Raw genomic sequence first — 25380 nt, 5'->3', positions numbered from 1 at the left:
CTTGGTTTCAGTCTTCTCTACAGCACAGGCTTCGGCCCTCACACCAGTATCTACCAGGATGTAAAAACCCAGGGAACTCTTTCACTGGTTGGGCTTCCTCTCTTTTTTGTGTTGTTTGGTCTAACAGACCCCTGAGCAGTGAATGCAGATGCTAGCCTCAGTTTTCTCAGAAGCAGTGTCTTCAGGCTGTACACTAGAGCTACAGGGACACGAAGAGCCAGTGTACTTCTTTCCCTTTTGTTTTGTTTTTTTGTTTTTGTGTGGGCCTTTTTGTTTTGTTGTCATTTTGGTTGGTTGTTTCTTTTCTCTGTTTTATATTTTTGGGGCCTGGTGGGATCCCTGAAGGACGAGCAGGGATGCTACCTGGGTTTTAGCCTTAAAAGCATCTGCCTTTGGCTTCCCACCGGCACATAACAAGGGACATAGAGAGGCAATGCACTTCCTTTTTTTTTTTTTTTTTTTTTTTTACTTTTCTTTTGTGAGATACTGGGACCGGGGACTGAATCCTGGACTTTGTATGTGGGAAGCTGGTACTCAACCACAGAGCCACATTGGTTCCCCTGAGTCGGTTATTTTGTTTGCTTGTTTTTGTTTGTTTTTTGGATTTTAGGAGGCACTGGGAACCAAACCTGGTCCTCCCATGTCAGAAGCATGTGCCCAACTGCTTGAGCTATATCCACTCCCCCTTATTTTTTTAACATGTTCTTTTATGGGTATTTTGTCTGTCTGTATCCCCCTACTCCCCGACCCCCCCCCCCCCATCTTTCTTCCTTTTTCTTTCTCTCTTTTCTTCTTGTTCTTAGTTTGGTGGACTAAAGAGTGGGAGAATGAAATTTCCAGAGTGACCATAGCATAATACTCAGATTGTCCAAGTCTCAACAAAAAACATACAGGGAGACAGTATGGCCCAGTCACAGTAAAAAAAAAAAAAAAAAAAGAATTCAACAAAAATATTCAGGATGAAGCGTAGTCTGTGGAATTACTAACAAAGATCTTAGAACAACTCTCTTAAATAAGATCAATGAACTAAAGGAATGAACATGGTAAAGAAAGAACTAAAGGCAATCAGGAAAACAACATATGAACAAAATAAGAATTTCCATAATGAGATAGGAATTATAAAGAAAAACCAAACGGAAATTCTGAAAGTCAATAGCACGATAACTGAGGCGAAAAACTGAATGCACCTAATAGCAGAATGCGAAAATATATGAAGCAAACATTGACAGAATTAAAGTTCTACAATAATAGTTGGAGATTGCAATACACCACTTTTAATACTGGATAAAATATTTAAACAGGGATTCATCAAAAGAATGCCAAGGGTGATTCAACATACAAAAATCAATCAATGTAATACAATACATACAAAGATTGAAAGGAAAAAAGCCCAACCGATTTTCTCAATAGATGCTGAAAAGGCATTTGAAAAAATTCAGCACCCTTTCTTGATTAAAAACACACAGAAAAGTAGGAATAGAAGGGAGCTTAATCAACATGATAAAGCTCATTTATGAAAAATTCACAGCTAACATTATACTCAATAGTGAAAGCTCAAAACTTTTCCTCTAAGATCAGGAATGAGACAAGAATGCCCACTTTCACCACTGCTATTCAATATTGTACTAGATGTTCTTGCCAGAGCCACAAGGCAAGAAAAATAATTAAAAGGTATCCAAATTGGAAAGAAAGAAGTAAAACTATTTTATCTGCAGATGGCACCATCTTATATATATAAAACTCAAAAGGATATACAGAAACTAGAGCTAATAAATGAATTCAGCAAAGAGGCAAGATAGAAGATCAACACACAAAAAACAACTCTGTTCCTGTATACTAGCAATGAACAATCCAAAGAGGAACCTAAGAAAATCCATTTACAATAGCACCTAAAAGAGTAAAATGGCTAGGTATAAATTTAACTAAGGGTAAAAAAGACTCATATACTGAAAACTACAAAACATCACTGAAAGAAAGTAAAGAAGACCTAAATAAATGACAAGGCATCCTATGTTCATGGATTAGAAGAATTAACATAGTTAATATGTCTATATTACCCAAAGCAATAACAAATTCAATACAATCCCTATCAAAATTCCAGTAGTCTTTTTTGCAGAAATGGAAAAATCAATCCTCAGATTTGTATGAAACTTTAACGGACCCTAAGTAGCCAAAACAATCTTGAAAAGGAAGAACTAGAGGTCTCACACTTTTCAATTTCAAACTGTATTACAAAGCAAAAGTAGTAACAGTGTGGTACTGGCACAAAGATAGACAAGTAGATTAGCGGAACATAATTTAAAGTCCAGAAATAGACCCACACATTTATGACCAACTCACGTTTGACAAGGGTGCTAAATACATGCAATGGGGAAATAATCTCTTCAACAAATGGTGTTGGGAAAACCAGATGTCCACATGCAGAAAAGTTAAACTCCTACCTCACACCATTTATAGAATTCAATTCAAAATGGATCAATACCTAAATAAAAGGGCTAAAACTATAAAATTCTTAGGAGATAACATTGTGGCAAATCTTCATGACTTGGGATTCAGCAATAGATTCTTATACATGACACCAAAAGCATGAGCATCAAAAGCAACAATCTGATTTCATAAAAATAAAATATTTTGTGCATAGCAAGGAATTATCAAGAAAGTAAAAAGATAACCTACAGAATGGGAGGAAATAGTTTCAAACCATATATCAGATAAGGGTTTAATATCCAGAATATATAAAGAACTTTTATAATGTAACAACAAAAAGACAAACACCCGAATTAAAAAAAATAAAATGGGCAAAGGACTTGAATAGACATGTCTCCAAGGAAGATATCCAAAATGGCCAATAAACACAAGAAAAGATATCCAACATCATTAGCCACTGGGGAAACACAAATCAAAACCATAATGAGATACCTCTTCACATCCACAAGGATGGCTATTATTTTAAAAACCAGAAAATAAGTGTTGCAGAGGATAAGGAGAAACTGAAACTCAAGTACGTTGTTGGTGGGAATGTAAAATGGTGCATCCACTGTGGAAAGCAATAGGGTAGTTCCTCAAGAAGTTAAATACAGAAGTACCATCTGACCCGGCAATCCCACTTTAAGGTATACACCCAAAGAGGGAGAAAACAGGATCACTAACATACTTGTATATCAACGTTTATAGCAGCATTATTCACAAAAGCCAAAAGCTAGAAACCCAAGTGTCCATCAACAAATGAATGGATAAACAAAAAGTGGTACATACACATACCACATACACATAATGAAATATTTGGTCATAAGAAAAAATGAAGTTATGAGATACTGTAACATGGAAGAACCTTGAAAACATATGATCAGTGAAATAAGATACATAAGGACAAAAACTGTATAACACATAAGAGATAACCAGAAATAACAAACCTGCAGTGAAGGAAAGTAGATCAGAGGTTACTGGGGGAGGAGGAATGGGGAGAGAAAAGAGGGGAGTGTTTGTAAAAATTCAAAAAATTAAATTAAATTAAATTAAAGAATCCAGTAGAGTTCAGGAAACCAGCCATTTGGTGGCTGAGCCCAAGGGGAACAAAGTTGAGCTGTTAAAATTTTCAGAGGAGAGAAAGGGTCTTTGACCCATGTTCCCCCTTGGCTAAAGCATGGTACATGCAGATGTCAGAAAACAGTTACTGAATAACTTAAAAAAAACTTATCAAAGAATAATATGAGGGGAGCAGATATAGCTCCGTGGTTGAGTGCCGGCTTCCCATATATGAAGTCATGGGTTCAATCTCCAGCCCCAGTACCTCAAAAAAAAGAATGAATATGAGAAAAATTTCCAGGACTAAAGGATATCAGTCTCCAGTCTGAGAAGGCTCAGTGAGTAGTTAGCAAAATGAATGAGAAAGACTCATGCCAAGTAACATCATCATAATATTTCTGAACTCTATGAAAAAGATCCTTAAAATTTCCAGAGCCAGGGAGCACATGTGGCTCAAGCAACTGAGCTCCTGCCTAACACATGGGAAGTCCCTAGTTCAGTTCCTGGTGCCTCCTAAAGATGGCGAGCTGGCACGATGGGCAGGCTCAGCAAGCTGACCCAACAAGAGACACAGGGAGAAGGGCATGATGAAAGACACAATAAAGCAGGGAGCGGATTTCCCGGTGACCCCTAAAAAGGACAAGCAAGGCAGCAAGCTGACACGATGGGCAGGCGCGGCAAGCTAACACAACAAGATGACACAAGAGACATGAGAGGAAAAACATAGTGAGAGACACAAAAAAGCAGGGAATGGAAGTGAGTCAAGCGATTAGGTGCCTCCTTTCCACATTGTAGTCCCAGGTTTGGTTCCTGGTGCCTATTAAAGTAACAAGGAAGATAACATACACAGCAAGTGCAGATAACAAGGGGCGGGGAGAAATTTAAAAAAAAAAAATTTTTTTCAGAGCCAAAAGTGGGAAAAAAGATCAGTTCAAACAAAAGGCAAAAATAATCAGAATGGCATCAGATTCCTCAACGGCGATACCAGATTATAGAATTCTGAGTGAAAATTATGAACAATTATAAAAGTTGTTTATCCAGCAAACTAGCAATCGAATATAAGGGTATAAAGACATTTTCAGACTTACGAAGCCTAAAAATATTATAACTGATGCTCATTATTTGCGAATTTGCCTACCTACTAACATTTACTTGTAATCCCAAAATCAATACATGGTGCTTTCGTGGTCATCTGCGGACATGTGCAAAGTGGCAAAAATTTGAGTTGCCAGCTGGGTGGAACAAGGCAACTCTTCACCTTCTATTTCAGCTCTCACACTGTGAACAAGTGCCCTCTCTGCATTATATTTAGTTTTATGTTTTTCACATTCTTGGGCTTTTTGTTGGTGATTTTACTATTTAAATGGCCCCTAAACATAGTGCCAAAGTACCACCCAGTGTTTCCAAGTGCGAGAAGTCTGCAATGTGCGTTATAGAAAAATTAATATGTATTAGATAAACTTTGTTCAGGAACAAGTTGTAGTGCTGTTGTCCATGAATTCAGTGTTAATGAATCAACAATCTATATTAAATAGGGTATCATTAAACAGAAACACATAAAACAAGGCTATGTATTGATCAGATGGCAAAAATACGACCTGAGGCTCAGAGAAACGTAACCCTATATTTACTAGAGCAACAGTTCAGTATTCTCTAATTCAAGTCATGGCAACTTTATAGACTGTAACTACTGTGAATAATGAGAACCGAATGCATTGCCTATGTACTCTTGATTAAGAAGCTGCTGGACTATATGCTTAGCCAAAAAAAGTAAATCAATATACAAAAAAATTTCCAGATTCTAGAAACAGATCCTCCTGATGTGAAAAGGGCAGGGGGAAATGCCAGGGCAAGAGCTGTGCATGTTTTAGAAAGTAGAGTGCACAGAGGGTTTCAGGAACAGGAGTTCAAGGGGTGGGGGGTATAGGGAAAGAACCAAAAAGATTATCTGATGAGTATTTAGAAAAATATGACTTGGCATCTGACATATCTACAGGAGGATATGGAAGCCATCAGGACAGAGGAAAAAATAAACAAAAGGGACATTATTAACTACAGAAAGTAAAAATTTAAATAAAAAATAAGATGCTACTTGGCTCAGTAGAAAATATTTACATACATACATTAAAAAAACCTGAAGGGAAGTGGACTTGGCCCGGTGGTTCGGGCGTCCATCTACCACATGGGAGGTCCGCGGTTCAAACCCCGGGCCTCCTTGACCCGTGTGGAGCTGGCCATGCGCAGTGCTGATGTGTGCAAGGAGTGCCCTGCCACACAGGGGTGCTCCTGCATAGGGGTGCCCCATGCTCAAGGAGTGCGCGCCATAAGGAGAGCCGCCCAGCACGAGAGAAAGTGCAGCCTGCCCAGGAATAGCACCAGACACACGGAGAACTGACAAAACAAGATGACGCAACGAAAAGAAACAGATTCCTGTGCTAGTGAGGACAGAAGAGGACAAAAGAACACGCAGCAAATGGACACAGAGAACAGACGGGCAGGGGTGGGGCGGGGGGGGGAAGGGGAGAGAAATAAATAAAAAATAAATAAATAAATCTTTAAAAAATAAAAATAAAAAAATAAAAAAACCTGAAAACTACTTTTACTAAAATTGAGCTATAACTCTAATGGGGAGGTAGGGGATATGTGTGTATGTATATGTCTGGGGGGATAAAGTAGGGAAAAGGGAATGTTGATATAAAAAGAGCAAAATCCTCAACAACTATCAGAAGCCAGAGGGGGAGCGGATGAAGCTCAAGCTGTTGAGTACCTACTTCCCAGGCACAACATCCCATGCTCGATCCCCAGCACCGCCTAAAAAGAACAAACAAATGAAAAACCAACTCTCACTGTGGAATGGATGAAGCACAGTGGCTGCGCACCTGCTTCCCATGTACTAGGTGCTGGGTTCAACCCCTGGGGTACCTCCTAAAAAAAAGCCAACAGATACTGTGTAAAATGATCAATCAAGAGAACAGAATAAGCAATTAACAATTAATTTTAAATGATAAAAAGTGCAAATGTTTACACAAAATGCTGTGAAAAATTGAAACACAAAGTATAAATTCATGTACCCTATTTTAAAATACCAAAAAGTAACAAAGTAAAAACCCTTCCTAGTTGAGTTCTCCATGTATTAGAGGAAACACAGAAGGCATGGAAAGAGAGGGCAGATGAGGCTGTGAAAGTTGGCAGGGCAGCCCATGAGGACACCTGTATGCTGTGACAAGGGATTTGAATTTTTACTTGTAAGTAACAAGAGGTCACTGACACATTCCCATCCCCAAGACAACATAATTAAACTTTTAGTAGATAATTGGCACTTGCATGAAGAAGTAGTTAGGAGGAAGGGCAGGTAACTCTCCTGTCTCCATCCAGGCGGAGAAGGAGGCTCATATTCCAAGGTTTAAAATCAACTGCTCTGGTTCAGCTCCATTAGTACCAGAAAACCAACAGAAGGTAAGGAGCCAGGAAGTAAGAAAAAAAGGTTCGAGGTTTTCTGAATGGAAAACTTGTGGTACCATCTGTAAGAGGAGGGGCAGGTTTCACAGGGAGAGGTCCTTTGTTACATTTTAGATGAACTCAGTTTAAGGTATCTATGAAATATTCAGGACAATCACCCAGCAACTGAAAATACTGATCTGGAATTCATAAGAGCATTCTAGACCAGATATATAACTCTGAGAGTCAGCTGGGTACAAACTCTTCAACAAGTCTCCCCATCGTTCATATTCCAGAATCCTTCCCAAGTGTTCCCTAATGTAAATACAAAGTAGCATCTAAAATATTTATTTTAAAAATTGTACCATGTTTCCTATTGACATGAAGAACTAAAAAAGACATACACAAACTTTTCTCCCACAAATTTCAATGAACAAATCTCCCTACTAAAAAAAGGTTTTTTAAAAGCATTTTTAAAGCTCTAAGTAAAAAGAATAGATAGCAATTAGAAAAAGAAAACGAATACTCCCTAGGTTTATCTCTAAGAAATGGCTGTGCGACTGGAGCGTTGCATCTGTTTCCACCACTTTGTCAGATACTGACACAAGGCACAAGTTAATGAAATCCTAAAAATGATCCACTTGTGCTACAAGTGACTTGTACTTGACTCTTCTGAAATCACAGAAAACATATAACCTTCCTAGTGATCAGAAGAAAGAAAAATTAAGAGGGAACAAAGTGACAAAGCAGAAAACCACCTGGTCCAACCTTTCTCATTTTACAGATGACGAAACTGAAGCTCAGAGCCCACAAGTTTCTTAAAGCAAAGTTCATTCCGGTGGCATCACTGTCGGGAGAGCAACCCTCTGTTGAAAGTTTCCTGGAAACGTACAATCATTCTGAATATTTTTCCTGTGTTGACTGAATGATGCTGTACTTGAAGGTATCATTCCTTGTAAAGGCCATTTCTCTTATTTTCATTTAAAGTGGGTTTGTGGGAGTTAAAATACACAAGTTTATTAAGCCCTGCCCAGAATACATAAAATGCCTCTTGTTTAGACCGTATTTCCCATTCCAACTTTCTGTTCCCTCTGCCTTTTTCCTTCTAAGCATGATATATTTCATGAAAAGAGCATTACCTAACACTTTACAGGTCCCGGGCAAGTGAGGGGAGGAAAGACTCACAGGTGTCCTCCTTCGGTTTTATGCCCAAGGAAGAAGTCCTAGGTAGAGTTGGTGTCACAATCAGCGCACTTTTCTGTGAGTCAGGAAATAATTAAATTCACCACTAGAACCACCCAAACGTGGTCAAACATCTCCGTGGAGTCTTCCCCGCACCTCGGGGAGGTGGCGAAGGCTTGGCCAAACATCTTTTAAAACATCAAGTCACTAATATCTTCCTCTCCACTCACCACGAGGTGCAGCACACAATAAAGTAGATCTGATCCCTTTTAGCTTATGGAAAAGAGATTACAGAGTACCAGCTTGAATAGGAGAAAAACATAATCCTTATGACACCAGAGACAATGTCAGTTTTCTGTTTCAAAACGAGTCAGCCGAGAGTGCCCACCACGGGGGCTTTGGAGAAGGTTGGACTTTGCAGTGCTCTCATCAGAACCCAACAGGGGATGGAAAGCAGATTTGGCTCAACTGATAGAGCACCTGCCTACCACATGGGAGGTCCAGGGTTCAAACCTAAAGCCCCCATGACCCGTGTGGAGCTGGCCCATGCGCAGTGCTGATGAGCGCAAGGAGTGTCCTGCCACGCAGGGGTGTCCCCGCCTAGGGGAGCCCCCCGCACAAGGAGTGCACCCCGTGAAGAGAGCCGCCCAGTGCGAGAGAAAGTGCAGCCTGCCCAGGAGTGGTGCTGCACACTCGGAGAGCTGATGCAGCAAGATGATGCAACAAAAACAGATTTCAGGTGCGCTGACAAGAATAGAAGTGGACACAGAACACACACAACGAGTGGACACAGAGAGCAGACAACGGGTGGTGGGGAGAGAAATAAAATAAATAAATAAAATATTTTAAAAAAAGGTATCCCAACAGGGTAGACTGCACGACCGCGCCGGCAGAGCACCGGGCTGGGCCAGGCACGGCCCCTCGGGACGAGCGACCCCGCACCGCCCACACGCACTGCGCCGCCCGCGGACACCACGGGGCTGGGCCGCGGAGCCCGCAGCAGGGGACACAGCCCCGAGGCCCCGCCCCAGGCCCTCCGCGCGTGCGTGCTGCGGGCGCAGCGAGGGGGGACAAGCCCGCCCCCCCCACCCGGGCTCCGCGCCCCTCCCTCGGCGCACGCCAGGTCTGGACTACAGGTACCGTCGGGCCGACCGCCCGGAACAAGGCGCCGGCTCAGTGCCCGCCACTGCCGACTAGATTAGCAGCTCCCACCTCTGCGCAGAGCTGGGAACAGGCTTCCCTCCAGCCGCCGACCCACCTCTTTTGAGTCTTCTCCGCCATGGTACTGCCCCGGTCTCCGGTAGGAGCCGAGTTCGACACAACCGCCTGGGTCGAGCGATGACGTCTACGTGCGATTGGAGAGCCTGTCGGGGTTGGGAGGGAGGCGGAGCCGGGGCGCCTGCGCAGTGGGGCGGGCCCGGCAGGGGGCGGGGCGCACTTCCGGTCGCTGGGCCTCGGGGTTTGCGCTAGTGTCGTGCGGCTGTACGTGGTTTTCGGGCACTTTCTATTTGATTTTAATTCTGTCTGGGCTTCAATAGTCTCGGTCGTCGTTTACCCCATTCCAGCACGCATCCTTTTGAGGTCGTTACCCCCAGGTGTTCCCCGACTGCCTCCTGCGGGTCTCCTTGGCGGCCTCTAAGATCCGCGGCGTCTTCCTGCCGCCCCCGCCCTGTTCTCATTCTGTAGGAGCTCGCTGGCTCTGGGCGAGCTCCTCCTCCCCACAGGATAAGCACTCTACCTGCTGGCCTTCTCGGCTTAATGTCTCTAGTTCTGTTCTCTGCCGAGCTGCACACCTGATTATTCGGTTACCTGCTAGGACGCCTAGGACTTCCAGAACAGAACTTTGTGATTTTTCGCCCCCACCCTGCCCCCAACCAGTTCGTCCCTTTGATCCCCGTCGCGGTAGAGGACTTTACCATTCACACGGTCGAGCCAGAAGCTCGAGAGTCATCCGGGGCACACCTTTCCCCTTCATAAGGAGCTCCTGGACGCTCCTTCCCCTTTGCCCCGTTTGTTCTACCATCTCTCTAATCTCATCCCAGCTGCGCTCTCCTCTCCTGTTGTCTACTCCTTGTACCATGGCCTCTAAAACCATGACTACCCCCCCTCCCGCCACGCCATTTTCTTGAAGCCAATCTCCTTTAATAACCAAATCCAGTTATTTTTGCATCCTTCCTTGCAACCTTCGTTGGCTTCCCATTGCTCTTAAATCCGAACTCCTGGGAAGCAGGTTTCAATCAACTGATAGAGCATCTGCCTACCATATAGGAGGTCCAGGGTTCAAACCCAGGGCCTCCTGGCCTGTGTGGTGAGCTGGCCCACGCACAGTGCTGATGCGTGCAAGGAGTGCCATGCCACACAGGGGTGTCCCCTGTGTAGGGGAGCCCCACACCAAGGAGTGCACCCGGCAAGGAGAACCACCCTGTGTGAAAAAAGCGCAGCCCGCCCAGGAGTGGTGCCACACACACACAGAGCTGACACAGAAAGATGACACAACAAAAGGAAACAGATTCCCGGTGCCACTGACGACAATAGAAGCGGACACAGAAGAACACACAGCGAATGGACACAGAGAGCAGACAACTGGGGGGTAGGGGAAGAGGAGAGAAATAAATAAATAAATCTTAAAAAAAAATTCTAACTCCTTTCCATAACCTGCTTGCCCCCCCACCTACTTCTCTTGTTCTCTTATTTCATGCGACTCGTACTCTCTCTGTTCTACTCACCCCGTCATTCTTCAGAGCTGACCATCTACCCCCAACCATTTCCACCTGCTCGTCCTCCCCCTCTCCCCTTTAAGCTGCACATGGTATATTCTATGCTGTTGTGGGGGCTGGCTAGGCAAGTCTAAAATACAGGGCAGGCTGCCAGAAAGCGCAGGGTGGACGCCTCCCGCATCGGGTGAAGCTGCTGTTCACAGGCAGAGTTTCTTCTTCAGGGAAGCCTCAGTTCTGTTTTTAAGGCCTTTGAACGGACTGAATCAGGCCCACCAGATTATATAGAATAATCTTTTTTAAAGTCAAATAAATATGGACTTTAATCACATCCACAAGATATCGTTGCTGCAGCACCTGGTTTAGTGTTTGAATAATTGAGCTCTGTAGCCTAGTCAAGTTCACACAAACTGACCATCACATTCAAAAAAACCTCTGACAACTCAGTCAAAAGCAGGTCACCTCGCTCTTCTCTTGGTTTTCTCTATGGGCTAAAGATAGCACTTGTACTTATTGATTTTACCTTTTTACTATCTGCTCTCCCAAAGACTAAGTTCCGTCAGGATAGGACCATGTGAGTTTTGTCCCCACTCTTTACTCAGCACTGGCCACAGTGCCTGGCACATAGTTGATTCTCAAAAAATACTGTTGAATAAGTGTGTGGATAAATGTAGGACATTGTGTTGTCCCCAAGCATGTAAACACCTATCCATTTTCAACCAATATCTATCTAAATTAATTTGAAAGTCTCCCATGGCATATAAGTACAACTATTTTATCAGCATTTGTCACTGTCTAGGGTCTATGTTGGGACCTAAAAATATAATGTACTAAATCCAAGATATAAAAAGTACAAATAGAAATTAATAATCATTTAATTCCATGTCTGCAGAACAATTTTTTCTTAACTAATCAACAACAACTCAATTCTTCACCTAGAAATGAGATTTTTAGGTGGGATGTAGTTGCATTTTAATACGTTTACTATGACACCTTGTTTGGTTACTTAAGGAACTCTTTTCCTCCCTATTAATTGTTCTACTGGCTTTTTTTTTTTTTTAAGATTTTATTTCTCTCCCCTTCCTCCCCATTGTCTGCTCTCTGTGTCCATTTGCTGTGTGTTCTTCTGTGTCTGCTTGCATTCTTGTCATGCAGCACCAGGAAACTCGCTTTTTTGGTTGCGTCAGCTCTCCATGTGTGCGGTGCCACTCCTGGGTGGGCTACACTTTTTTTCACACGGGGCGGCTCTCTTTGCAGGGCGCATTCCTTGCGCGTGGGGCACCCCTACACGGGGGACACCCCTGTGTGGCAGGGCACTCCTTGCGTGTGGCAGTGCTGCGCATGGGTTGCCTCACTACACAGGTCAGGAGGCCCTGGGTACTGAACCCTGGACCCTCCATATGGTAGGCGGACGGTCTATCAGTTGAGCCACAACCACTTCCCTCTACTGGTTTTCAATGTCTGTGATTTCTGTGGCCTGGATAAGCTACCTATTTGTTTGGAAACATACTTCCAGAGCCAACTTAAGTATTTCCACTTTTCCAAAAATCCTTTCTTTAAATCCCCTTCTCTGCAGGTGGGTATTTCTTTCTTTATCCACTGCAGTATACCCTCAGTATACTGCACTTACGGTTCTTTAATGAAAGCATTTATTTACATGTCTGTCTCCCTAGTAGATCAAGAGCTGCTTAAGAGCAGGGACCATGTCTTGCCATTTTTATGTTCCTAGTGCTTAACACAGAGTCTATCATAAAACAGCATCCAATAATGCTCACAATTTTAATTATTCAATTGCTTCAACTACATTTGACTGACCAGCTTTGTGCCTGATGCTTTTGCATGTTTTAGCAAATGTAATCTTCATAATGATTCTTTTGAGGCAGGTGCTTTTATGCCTAATTTTAAAATGAGGGAGCTCAGGCTCAAAGAGGAAAAGTGACTCGCTCAAAGTTCCCCAGTCAGTAAGAGGCTCTCAGGTATTCTCCGTGCAGATCCGTCTCACTGTGATGCACCTTGCCTTCAGGGCCTCTTGTGGCAGGCCGTATGCTCCTGTCCTTTATTGAAAGCTGCCCACTCTTGCTTGTGGCTTTGAGATGAAAAATAGCCAGTCAAGGACAGCTTTGTAATGGCCTGGGCTCAGGAAATAGCCCTCTGCTGGCCAAGAGATAGCCCGAAGTTCATGCCTTGCTTCTGAGCATTCTCTTCTCTATTTCCTGCCCACACTCCAAAGGAAAAGCTCTCTTTAAATGTTTCCTCCTCACAGGGTCGCTTCCTCAAAACATTTTTTCCTTTAACAAATATGTACTGAGTACACAGTATGTGCCCAGCACTGATGGATGTGCTCAGGATACAGCGAGGAACAAAACAAAGTCTCTCCTTGATAGAGGTCACATTAGAGTAGGGAGATGGGCAGTAAACAAATCAAGAAATAGATATGTAAGGGGGCAGGGAGTGTAGAGCCTCTAGGGACAAAAGAAGTGGCATCAGGAGGACCGTGATGGCTGGGAGCAGAGGTGGCTTCCTCTTCCACATTGAGAAACCCCTCCCTCGTGCTTGTCCCCATTCCCTGTCCCATGAGTTTTCTGTCCCCAACTGGAAAATGAGATTTTTTCTTAACTTAGTGAAGAAAATATGACAGTCTGCTGACTGGAAAGGCAAATAATGAGGCACATAATCCAAACAAAACCATGACTTCTGCAGGCAGTATTTTTAGTACAGGCCATTATTAAGTAATCTAACACCAAAATGCGTTTGGGTTTCTATAGTGCCATTCCCTTTATCTGAAAGCTAGCCTGCATTCTGCTTGGGCTTTTATTTGCCTTTCGCTCACCCAGGCCTTCCTAAACCACATAAATAGATCAAAGAGAGCCCAGCTGAGACTTTCCACGCAGGAAGGCAGCCGTTTCGGGCGCTGGGCAGGGCAGTGACCTGTGTTCTAGCTCACAATGGACTGGCTTCCGCAGCTCCTCCTCCAGCCGGTATCACTTTATCAAGCAGCTGCTTTTCCTTTTGCACTTCTCTTTAGTTATTTCTGCCTCATGGATTCATTTTCCACCCATGCCAGGTAGGCACGATGGCTAATTGTGTTTTTACATTTGTGAATGTCGTAGGGGGGCAAAAAGCACAGATGAGACGGCAGGTATGAGGATTCAATATAATTACACTCATTTTTAACTTACGGTCATTGCCACTGGTTATTGATTGTTTGATAATGAATATGTATAATATAGTAAAACTGAAGGGAGACTGACACCATGCCTGCTCTGACTCATGATGGAGAATGATGGTACAGGAATTCCCCAAATGGATACTTCTTTGCCACATGCTTGTCCCAGATGCTCGTGAACAATCCTAATAAGATGAATTTTTTAATAATTTTCAATAAAAAGACATTTTATTAAATAACTGTGATTTTTTAAATGGTTTTGTGTTACTTAGAAAAATGAAACCATACAAGTCCAATTAGATTAGCTAGATCTCAATTTGAGTCAAAAATTATTGTCAGCAGAGATTTTACAAGTTGATTGTAATAATTTCTCCATCAAATAAGTTCAATTCTTTAGAGAAATCCCCCAGTGTTAAAAAATTTCTATGGATTATCCTTTTGTAAAGAATCCCTTTTGTAAAAGGCCGTCGCCTAAAAATTCACTTATTTTCCAGATTAGGATTTTCACATATCGGGTTTCTTAAATAAAATCTAGCTATGTTCAACAACCAGGAGTGCTGAGGTTGATTAAACTGTGGTAGGTTAGGACAACTTCACACCCTTACCTCGTTCATGGGAGATGGGAGGTGGCAGTGGTAAAGGAGTTTACTACTAAGAAGGAATCACAGAACAATGCAAAACAAGGGTGAAAAACAAGGGTTAACCGCTGGAGTTGGTGGAGGGTGGGAATGCTGGTTTTGGAGCCAGCCTGGTGGCTTCATGCTCCATCCAGGCATCTCTGTGGCCATGAATCCGCTCTCTGGGAAGTGACCTTTCTTCATCTGTGAAGGTGGAATCCCCGTGACTATCCACAGTGTCATTGTTTTAAGGATTAAATGCAGATGTTTCTTACAAGGGTCATCACAATGCCTAGAATAAAACAAGCTTGGCAGTCAGGGCCGGGGCGGGAGGGGCGGCTTCGGGCTTCCACTCCTGCTGTGTAGGGAACAGTCATCCCTCCTCATTTTCCCTGAGCAGGAAAGGCAAGGCTTGCACCCCAGCCTTCACTGAAGGGGAAGAGGGTTTGGAGGAGCCACCTGGGGCGCGGGATCCAGGAGAAGCCTGAAATGACCCCGGGCCTCTGTAATAGAGCTGCTCACCCCGAGGTGCCCACCAGCCTCCCCCAACAAAGGCGGAGACTCTTCTCGCCACCCCACGCCCGTGACATGCGCCCGGGGGATCCTGTCCTGATTCTGACTCGCTTTTCCCGCCCTTGACCAGGGAGTCCTTGATTCACAACTTTTGCAGCCCTTTCTTACCGATTTTTAAAAAGCACACAGCTCCACAGAACGTGGACAGAAGGCCCACCCGCACGTGACGGGAGCTCTCCTGGGCCTCTGACCCTCAGGGCAGCGGCTGGCTTCTGAGGGACAGAGTGCACAAGCCACTTCACCGAGGAGGGTGTTTACAGACTAAAAACCACTGACCTAGAAGGTGTTACATGCGCTGAGGGGATTAAGGGCAGACGTGAACATTTTCTAATGGAGTGTTCCAGCACTTCAGAGGGAGCTGGTGCGTCTCCATTCTTTCCCTCGCGCTCTCGAATGCTTCCAGACCCGGTGGAAAGGAATCACCCTGATGAGATGAAGTGTTTTCTCCCCGGTCCTCGGTACACTTTTCAGTCAGACCACTCACCACTAGATTTGTGAGCTGCCCATACCACCAGGCCCTCCAGACCTGCTCTGTACAGAAGAGCCAGAGGCAGGTGACCTCCTGCTTGGAAGTTCTCCCACCAAGATGGTTCTCCCATCTTGGACGACCTCAAAGATGGAGCTTCCCAAAGTCCCTACGGCAGGAATCAGCCCTTGTCCTCCATGGGAATGGTTTATAAACTGACCCTGTGCCTCCACGTTGCCTTCAGCAGAGCAGCAGGAGGCTTGCGTGGTGAAAACTGCCTGGATCCCTCAGGAAGCTTGTGGGGCATCTCGCCAGGTGTCCCCCTTTCTTCCAGGTACCTCTTTCTCCTGGCCGGAGGAGGCATCTTGGCCGTGGCCTCCATGGGCGCCTGCGCCGTGCTCATCATCCTGCCCACTCTCTGTGCTGGGGTGCTGATCTCCTCCCTGAGCCCGCAGCAGGTCCACCGGTGGACGTTCTCCTTCCAGATGGGCTGGCAGACCCTGTGCCACCTGGGCCTGCACTACTCTGAGTACTACCTCCAGGAGGCTCCTCCCGCCAGGTAAAGCCGCCTGCTCGCTGGCCTGCGGTGGTGGGAGAGCGTGGGCCCGAGGGGGATCCCAGTCCTTCCCCATTTCAGCAAATCCTTTAAACGCTCCGTCATGATTATTTTCTTTTAAGATTTCTTTCTTTATTTCGCCCCCCTCCTCCCCTGCCCTTGTTGTTTTGCACTCGCTGTTCTCTGCGTGTTCTTCTGTGTCTGCTTGTCTCCTCTTTAGGCAGCGCCGGGAACCCACCCCAGGACCTTCTGGAGTGGGAGAAAGATGCTCAATCTCTTGTGCCCCCTCAGCTCCCTGGTCTGCTGCATCTCTTATTGTCTCTCCTCTGTGTTTCTTTCTTTTTTTCCAAAAGGATGTCAGGTGATGTTCTTTATTTTTTTTTATTTTTTATTTTTAAAGATGACTTTATTTATCTCTCCCCTTCCTCATTGTTTGCTCTCTCTGTCCATTTGCTGTGTGTTCTTCTGTGTCCACTTGAATTCTCTTCAGTGGCACCAGGAATCTGTCTCTTTGTTGTGTCATCTTGCTGCATCAGCTCTCCGGGTGTGTGGGACCACTCCTGGGCAGGCTGCACTTTTTTCACTACGGTGGCTCTCCTTGCAAGGCGCACTCCTTGCACATGGGGCTCCCCTATGTGGGGGACACCCCTGTGTGGCACGGCGCTCCTTGCACGCATCAGTGCTGCACGTGGGCCAGCTCACCACGTGGGCCAGGAGGCCCTGGGTTTGAACCCTGGACCTCCCATGTGGTAGGCAGATACTCTATCAGTTGAGCCACATCCGCTTTCCCCTGTGTTTCTTTTTGTTGCATCATCTTGCTGTGCCTGCTCTCCACGCGGGCCAGCTCGCCTTCACCAGGAGGCCCTGGGAGTCGAACCCTGGACCTCCCCTAAGGTAGACGGGAGCCCAGCTGCTTGAGCCACATCCGTTTCCCCATGAGGTCTTTTTCTAAAGGAAAAAAGAAATGGGGATAATGATCCCTGTCTTGCAGGATAGTAAATACACATGTGATTATCTGAATAAGGACCACTGTGGGTTGCCCGTGGGCACAGTCGGGCATTTAGCCGCGGCCGTCTTTGTGCCCGAGAGGGAGGCTGGGAGGGGAGGGGTGAGCCGGCAGCCTCAGAGCTTTCACAGAAGAGGCCTGCCTGGAGGCGTCGCCACGCAGCCAGGTGGCGGCCGGTGCCCGTGGCGCAGACCCACCGCCAACGGCCTCGCCCCATCTTCAGCAGAACAGGGCAGCTATAATCCCCTCTAAGCCCTTGCTGCCTTCCTGTGGCAGCTGCTGAGAAGGAGGCAGCTGCTTGTGCAGGGTCTTTACGGTCCTGCAGACTCGGCTGTTCCCATCTCCGCAGAAAGAGGGGCAGGCACCCCATCTGGAGGGAAAAGTCAGGCGCTAACTGCAGGCTAGAGAATCGTTTCCACGAGTCAGTGACGGCACCAAGAGGACGGGAAACGCGCCAGGGGGCCTGGAGGCCTGACGCTCCTGGCCGCTTCCGCCGGCCACCACAGGCCCGGGCTCAGGGCCGCTCCACTGCGCCCAGGCTGTGGCACCTCTAAGGGGACTGCCTGACCCCAGCCTGCCAGAGGTCCGCCGGCTTCGCCATCCCCACCACACCCAGAACCCTCTTCTTCACTTCGGCTATTTTCACCAACGGCTTCGGGGCCGGCATCTCTAGAGAAAAGGCAAGGTGGCAGGTTGTGGGGAGCGGGAAGTTCTCCCTGGGCTGGGGTGAGTCAGGATTTCGGGGGAAGCGTGTGACCTGGTGGGGCTGGAAGAGCGCGTTGAACAGGACCTGCGTGGACGGGAGCGAGGCGGAGCAAGGGCCCAGCCGGGAGAGAGCTGGCCTTGGCCGCCTTTGGCAGCTCCTTTGCTTTCGGTTAGCACAAAGCAAGTGAGGGGCCAGCTGTCCGTAAGTCCTCAGGTACACGTGGAGAAACAGCAGCAGCCGGGAAACTGCTGTCTTCTCTCCACAGGACAACAGACCTTTTCCATATGAGCTCTTTTCAGTAATCCTGGCAACAGGAGCTTCTCCACTGATGGTGAAGTGTACGAGTTCAGGGGCTTAAGAACACCCATCACATTTGCTCATGACGCAGGATGTGTCCCCAAACCTTTGGCTTGACTCACGCGTCTTCAGCAGAAATCCGGCTCGTGCGGACTCTTACGGCCAGGGCCTGGTGGATATTTAAAACCTTCAACTTCCTGTAACTTCTTCACTGCTAAGTCTTTGATTCTTTTATGGCACATTTCTCCTGGGGTATTTTCTCTTCCCTGATCGTCATCTTTTTATAAGCTCTTCTTAGAAACACTGTAGTCAATAGTCCCTGCTCTGGGCTTCTTGTCACCCTATTTATATCTCTGACCAGTGATTAGTTTCTCCTTCCTCTCCCCCCCCTTTTTTTTAAAGATTTATTTTACTTATTTATTGCCCCCCATCGTTTACACTTGCTGTCTGCTCTCTGCAGCCATTCTCTGTGTGCTCTCTGTGTCTGCTCTTCTCCTCCCGGAGGGAGGCACCAGGAACTGAACCTGGGGCCTCCCCTGAGGGAGACAGGTATTCAGTCGCTTGAGCCGCCTCAACTCACTGCTTTGTTGTGTCTCTCATTGACTTTCCTCTTTGTGTCTCCTTGTTGCGTCAACTCGCCATGCTTGCTTGCTGTCTTGCTCATCTTCTCCAGGAGGCACCAGGAACTGAATCTGGGACCTCCTGGGTGGTAGGTGGGAGCTCAGTCACTTGAGCCACATCTGCTTCTCCTCTTTTACCTTTTGACCCTGCCTGGAGCAACCTGTTCTGAATTGACCTGGGAGTCTTTGTGAAGCACTGCAGGCCACAGATAGATCTTAACTGTTTGGAGCCACCATTTGCTGTGGGGTCACCTGCAAGGGCTGGGAATGGGAGGGACAAATAGAATATGCAGTGGTTTTTACATTTTAAAAAAATTCTCTTTCAGGTTCTACATTGCTCTTTCTTCCCTCATGCTGTTGACCCAGAGGGTCACGTCCCTCTCTCTGGACATTAGCGAGGGGAAAGTGGAGTCAGCACGGGGAGGCGTCCGGAGCAGGAGCTCTCTGTCCGAGCATCTGCAGAGGGCCTTGCCCTATTTCAGCTACTTGCTCTTTTTCCCTGCCCTCCTGGGAGGCTCCCTCTGTTCCTTCAAGAGATTTCAGGCCCGGGTGCAAGAGCCCAGCCCGTGGCGCCCGAGGCACTGTCTCGGGGCCCTGGCGCGGACGGGGCTGCAGGTGCTGGCTCTGGAGGGCCTGAGCGCGGCCCTGCGGCGGGCGGTGCGCGCGGGGCCCGGCCTGGAGGACTGTCGCCACCTCGAGTGCGTGCGCGCCATGTGGGGCTCGGCGGCGCTCCTCAAGCTCCGCTTCTACGCGCGCTGGGCCCTGGACGACTCGCTGCTGCAGGCGGCGGGCTTCGCGGCCGAGGCGGCGGCCGAGGGGGACGAGGACGGCTACGTGGCGGACGCGGACGTGTGGACGCTGGAGACGACGCACAGCGTGTCGCTGGTGGCGCGCCGCTGGAACCGCAGCACGGCGCGCTGGCTGCGGCGCCTGGCGCTCGGGCCGCGCCTGCTGCCGCGCGCCTTCGCGCTCTCGGCCTGGTGGCACGGGCTGCGCCCCGGCCACGCGCTCGGCTTCGCCTGCTGGGCCGCCATGGTGGAGGCCGACCGGCGGGTGCGCGCCGCGGCCGCGCGCCTCGCCTCCCCGGCCGCGCGCGCGCTCTTCCGCGCCGCCGCCTGGGCGCAGGCGCAGCTGGTGGTGGCCTTCGTCATGCTGGCGGTGCAGGCGGACAGCGTGGCGGCCCTGCGGCGCCTGTGCGGCTCGGGCGGCAGCGTCTTCCCCGCGCTCTACTGCGTCCTGCTCCTCCTCTTGGCGAAGAGGGAGCGCAAAGTGCAGTGACGGCGCCCCGGGCGCCCCCTGATCCGCCAGTGACCAAGTTTAGGAGGTGCCAGCGCAGGCGGGAAGGATGCGCGGGTTTGAACTTCCCCATAATAAAAAAAAAAATTATTTTTAAGTGTTGGATGCACGTACCTGACGACCTGCGTAGAAAGCCGTGTGTCTGCATTAACAAACTATTACGCTGGGAGTGAGGTTACAAAGAAAAAGACGTCATTTCTTCCCTTAGGGTTTACCGTGCAGGTTTGTGAAAACACAAGGTGCTGTGAACCAGGGCCACGTGGAAGATGCACACTTAGACACCCAAAAATTAAGCTGGAGTACCCAGTCGGCCCACTTGGTCCTGGAATGGGAGTTTCAGCAAACCAAAACCAAACCTACATCGTGTTATCGTATTGGCGTATTTCATGAACCGGAGGTTCATCCCGATCCCTAAGTAGTTTTTAAAGTTTGCTCTAAAAACAGAAAGGCTGCTGTTATTCCCAGGAATATGTTCATAAACTGAAAATACGAAATCGAGTCATGAATTATATAATATGAGACTAATAACGGGAGGTAAATACTATTTTAGAATAACTTTGAAGGTCTGGTCCTTTTTCTTGGCATATCCTCCAATCCTTCTATTTCCTCCTCTGTTAGAACTAAAATACACCAAGAAAATGGTACCAGGACCTCAAAAGTATGCTAAAGCAATGTTTCCCAAACGTCAGTCATTAAAGTACTGCTGTCACAGCACTGCCACAACTGCAGGCTACCTGCACTATTATATGATTACTAGTTTTTCTCTAAATCAACTTTAACTCAACTTATTTTTTTTTAAAAACCTACCCTCCTCCTAATGGATGACGATTGAGTTTGGTGTCCTAATAATAGCTTATCTAACTACTTACTAAAATAAATACATACCTGTTGACATGAAAAATGTTTATGTGTGTGTCTCTTAAAATCAGCTACTTACCCCGTCTTTCCTACAGGAAGAAATGTACCAGTATCTAAGCTTCCAAAAACCAGTCATTTTCATGCTTTTCAAAATATAAAATTGCAAATAAGTTTTTTTGTTTTGCCTTTTTTTTTTTTAAGGCCAGTAAAAAGAGTTTATTGAGAAACAAGAGAAAAGAGATAGGACACACCCAAGACGGGTGCGGGGTGCAGCGTGCTGCAGGGTGAGTCGCACGTGTGGGCCCCATCGGCCTTTTGAAGGCCTTTCTCCTCCCTCTTCTCCATTTGAAGGAGGAGCCCAGCTCTTTGCTGCTCTGAGCCGTTCCCTTTCTGTCCTCACCTGTCAGCTCTCGGGGGACCAATACGAAGGCTTTCTGTTTGGAGTGATCCGGGGCTTCTTTTGAGCCCAGGAGTTTCAAATGGGACTTGGTGACAGGGTCTTGGGGCCTTTTTGGCTGCAGTGGTTACAGCTTTGTTCTCAAGCAGCTGCCTGTGCTCAGGGCTTTCTGGGTGGGGTCTCGTGGCTGGACTCTGACTTCGGGGGTCCCAGCTGTTATGGCTTTATTCTGACCAGCCACCTTCCCCCCCTTATAGTAACTAACCCGCCTCCTGTAAGTCCCCCTTCGGAGTTTATACCTGTCTTATTTTTTTTTCAAGATTTATTTTATATCTCTATCCCCCCTCCCCCTCATTTGCACTCACTGTCTGCTCTCTGTGTCCATTTCCTATGTGTTCGTCTTCTTTATAGGAGGCACCAGGAACTGAACCTGGGACCTCCCATGTGGAAGAAAGGTGCTCACCTCAGCTCCCTGCTTTGTGTCCCCATTGTGTTTCCTCTTTGTGTCTCCTTGTTGCGTCAGCTCGCCACACCTGCCCTTTGCACCAGCTCACTGTCTTGGTCATCTTCTCCAGGAGGCACTGGAAACTGAACCAGGACCTCCCATGTGGTAGACGGGAGCTGGGTCACTTGAGCCACATCTGCTTCCCTTACACCCTTATTCTTAAGGGGGAGCTACAGGGTGGTGGTCATTCTCCTGTAGCTGCTTCCTGCCACAAATAAGCATTTCATCTTTAAAACCTGACAAAGATAATACTGTTAGAAGTTATAGATCAACCTCTCTAGTTAACATTAAGACAACTGACAAGCCCACTCTTAGCCCACAGAACACAGCAAGCAGCGAAGGCTTGGAGGAGCACAGACAGCATGAAGTTGTAGTGGTCTTGATCTCTGCAGTTCTGTAATTTGTCTGACCGTACTCAGTCCAGAAGACCATGGACAAATGGGCGTTCCCAGGGTTGGGGACTGTCAAGGAGGAGGAAATGGTATAGATGGGGGTGTGAAAGGACTGAAAGAGCTTTGAATTCATGTACCCAAATGGCCATCCTTACATTCTAGCCCAGAGAGGCAAGTGGCAGTGGAGGTGGTGGTGGTGGGGTTGTTATAAGGTGGGAGAAATTTTAAGGGAATAGAAATAATCACTGTGGCACTATTTATTATAGGAAAAAAATGTTCAACATCAGGAGGATGGCTAATGAAATTAGGACCCACGATGTCAGAGCCATTAAAAATGAGTGATTTTTGAAGGGGGTCTCCTGTGGAGCTGGCCACTTGGGTGTGCTCAGTGAGTGAGAATCCTTCGAGCTGTACACTTAAGATACATGCAAGTTTCTGTGTGGTATAAAAGGATGCACACACACACACACAAAACAAAAACAAAAAACAAAACGAAAAAGGATGCACAGATGGAGAGTTTTGAGGAGTTTGTCTTGGCAAACACAAGGAGATTGTTCAAAGCATGAAAGAGCCATGGCCATGTTCTACCCCTGCCGAAAGGGTGCTACTTGACCTGCATGATCTACCTCCTGCAAGTGATGGGCTCTCTGCAGTGACCAGAGAGGCCATCACAGCCAGCTTGCCAAGCCTGGGAAAGAAGGAGAGTGCAAACAACGAGGAGCATATTAATGGAGAAGAAAGTTCAGTGGGTATGAAGGAACATATCTGACCGCTGTAGTTACAGGGGCACTGGAAAGACCAAATCACCATTTTATGGATATCCAGTTTTCCCAGCACCACTGATTGAAAAGACTCTCTTTCCTCACTGAGTGGATGTGAAACCCTTGTCAAAAACCAGGGACATGACTGTGGCTCAACCACTTGGGCACCTGCCTACCACATGGGAGGTCTCAGGTTCAGGTCCCCGTGCCTTCTAAAAGAAAAGGAGCAGGTGCTGCCCCTACCACAATGAGCAGATGTCATAATCCTGCAGGTGCTGCAGCCCACAGGGAGCAGATGTGGCTCAGGCCATTGGGCACTTGCCTCTAATGTGGGAGGTACTGGGTTTGGTTTCAGAGCCTCCTGGAGAAGGCAAACAAACAATGAGCAGACAGTCGAGAGAACCATCTGGGGGAAGGGGGGTAAATAAAGTAAACAGATAAATCTTTAAAACAAATGAACAAAAATGAATTGGCCATAGACATGATGGTTTATTTCTGAATTCTCAATTCAATTCTGTGGTGGTTTGCAGTTGAATGTACCCCTAGAAGAACATGTTCTTAAAGTTAATCCATTCCTGTGTAAACCCATTGTAAGTAAGACCTTTTGATGGGGCTAGTTCAGTGAGAGTGTGACCCACCTCATTCAGGATTGGTCTTAATCCTGTTTCTGGAGTCCTATAAGTGGAATGAAAGAGAGAGAGACAGAGAGAGAGAGAGATAGAGAGGAGAGAGAGACAGCGAGACAGAGAGAGAGGAGAGAGGAGAGACAGAGATGGAGAAAGAGAGAGAGAGAGAGAGAAAGCCACAGAAGAAGCTGAAATCAGTGGAACCTGGACACAGACACCGCCATATGCCTTGCCATGTGATAGAGGAGCCAGGATCACTGGCAGCCAGCCCCAGAAGCCAGTCTTCAGGAAGAAAGAATCACCCTCATGATGTCTTGCTTTGGACATTTTTCCCAGCCTCAAAACCATGAGTGAATAAATTCCCTTTTTTTAACCCAACCCATTTCATGGTATTTGCTTTGAGCAGCCTAGGAAACTAACACAAATTAAAATGTCTATGTGTCTGTCCTTAGGCCAGTACCAGCCTTGCCTCTTTTGATTACTGTGGCTTTGTGTTCAGTTTTGAAATCAGGAAGTGTGAGTCTTTGTTATTTTTCAAGATATTTTTGCTTCCATATGAATAGTGCTTCCATATGAACTGGATGATTATCTTTTCCATTTCTGTGAGGAAGACTGTTGGAATTTTTATTGGAATTGCATTGACTCTATAGATTATTTTGGGTAACTTTAATTTTGGGTAGCATTAATAATATTTTTCAATCCATGAACATGGAATGTTTTCCATTGATTTAGGTCTTTAATTTCTTTTAGCAATGCTTTATCGATTTGCATGTACAAGTCCTTTGAGTCCTTAGTTAAATTTGTTTGATTCTTGAAGTTGCTATGGTAAATGGAATTTTTCTCTTGATTTCCTTTTTGGATTGTTCATTGCTGGTATACAGAAACACCCCTGACGTTTTCATGTCAATCTTGTACTCTGCTACTTTGCTAAATTCATTTATCATCTCTAGTAGCTTTCTTGAAGAGTCTTTGAGATTTTCTAATATTGGATTGTGTCATTTGTAAGTAGAGAACTTTTTACTTCCTTCAAATTTGGAAAATTTTTATTTGTTTTGCTTGCCTAATTGCTGTGGTTAGAACTTCCAGTACAACGTTGACTAGCAGTGGTGATAGTGGTCATCATTATCTTGTTCCATATCATAAAAGGAAAGCTATCAGCCTTTCACCATCGAGTATGATAATAGCTGTGGGCTTTTCATATATGCTCTTTATCATGTTGAGGAAGTTCCCTTCTATTCCTAGTGTTCTGAGTGTTATTGTCAAGAAAGGATGCTGGATTTTGTTAAATACCTTTTCAGCATAAAGAGAAATGATCGTGTATTGTTTTTCCTTCATTCTGTTAATGTGGTGTATTATATTAATTGTGTTATGTTGGACCATGCTTGCATTCCTGGGACAAATCCCACATGGTTGTGGTGCATAATCCTTTTATTGTGCTATTGGATTCAGTTTGCTAGTATTTAGCTGAGGTTTTTACATCTATATTGATCAGAGATATTCATCTTTGATTTTCTTTTCTTGTGATATCTCTATTTGACTCTGGTATTAGGTTGATGCTAGCCTTATAGAATCAACTAGGAAGTGCTATTTAATTTTATGGAAGAGTTTGAAAAGCAGTGGTGTTAATTCCTCTTTCAAAGTTTGGTAAAATTTGGTAAATTCACTAGTGAAGGTCCTAG

General features: G+C 46.2%; 2 protein-coding genes across 3 annotated transcripts in view; one reads left to right on the top strand and one right to left on the bottom strand.

Annotated features, from left to right (window-relative positions):
- Nucleotides 1-9531, bottom strand: part of DCTN6 (dynactin subunit 6) — a 34431-nt gene extending 24900 nt beyond the window's left edge. The window contains exon 1 of the mRNA XM_004475152.5: nt 9404-9531. Within this exon, the coding sequence (XP_004475209.1) occupies nt 9404-9426 (23 nt within the window). The 5' untranslated portion in view covers nt 9427-9531. The remainder of the gene's footprint in view (nt 1-9403) is intronic.
- Nucleotides 9532-12204: 2673 nt separating this feature from the next.
- On the top strand, nt 12205-20956 carry MBOAT4 (membrane bound ghrelin O-acyltransferase MBOAT4). 2 transcript variants are annotated; one of them, XM_004475154.4, is made up of 3 exons: nt 12205-13923; nt 16016-16240; nt 19193-20956. In XM_004475154.4, the coding sequence occupies exons 1-3, from the start codon at nt 13805-13807 to the stop codon at nt 20142-20144; spliced, it is 1296 nt and encodes a 431-aa protein (XP_004475211.1). In that variant the 5' UTR covers nt 12205-13804; the 3' UTR covers nt 20145-20956. The 2 variants fall into 2 exon arrangements, with proteins under 2 accessions (XP_004475211.1, XP_058145996.2); XM_058290013.2 differs by lacking the exon at nt 12205-13923 and having other exon boundaries at nt 15412-16240.
- Nucleotides 20957-25380: the final 4424 nt, after the last annotated feature.

Source organism: Dasypus novemcinctus, chromosome 29 (assembly GCF_030445035.2).
Source record: "Dasypus novemcinctus isolate mDasNov1 chromosome 29, mDasNov1.1.hap2, whole genome shotgun sequence".
Lineage (NCBI taxonomy): Eukaryota > Metazoa > Chordata > Mammalia > Cingulata > Dasypodidae > Dasypus > Dasypus novemcinctus.
This window is presented reverse-complemented; position numbering and strand designations above follow the sequence as displayed.

What these genes read in the sequence shown, in the direction of transcription:
- MBOAT4 (XM_058290013.2), top strand. Translation starts at nt 15,879, where the DNA reads ATGGGAATGGTTTATAAACTGACCCTGTGCCTCCACGTTGCCTTCAGC. An exon ending in CAGGAGGCTCCTCCCGCCAG is followed by an intron (nt 16,241 to 19,192) that starts GTAAAGCCGCCT and finishes ATTCTCTTTCAG; the next exon opens with GTTCTACATTGCTCTTTCTT.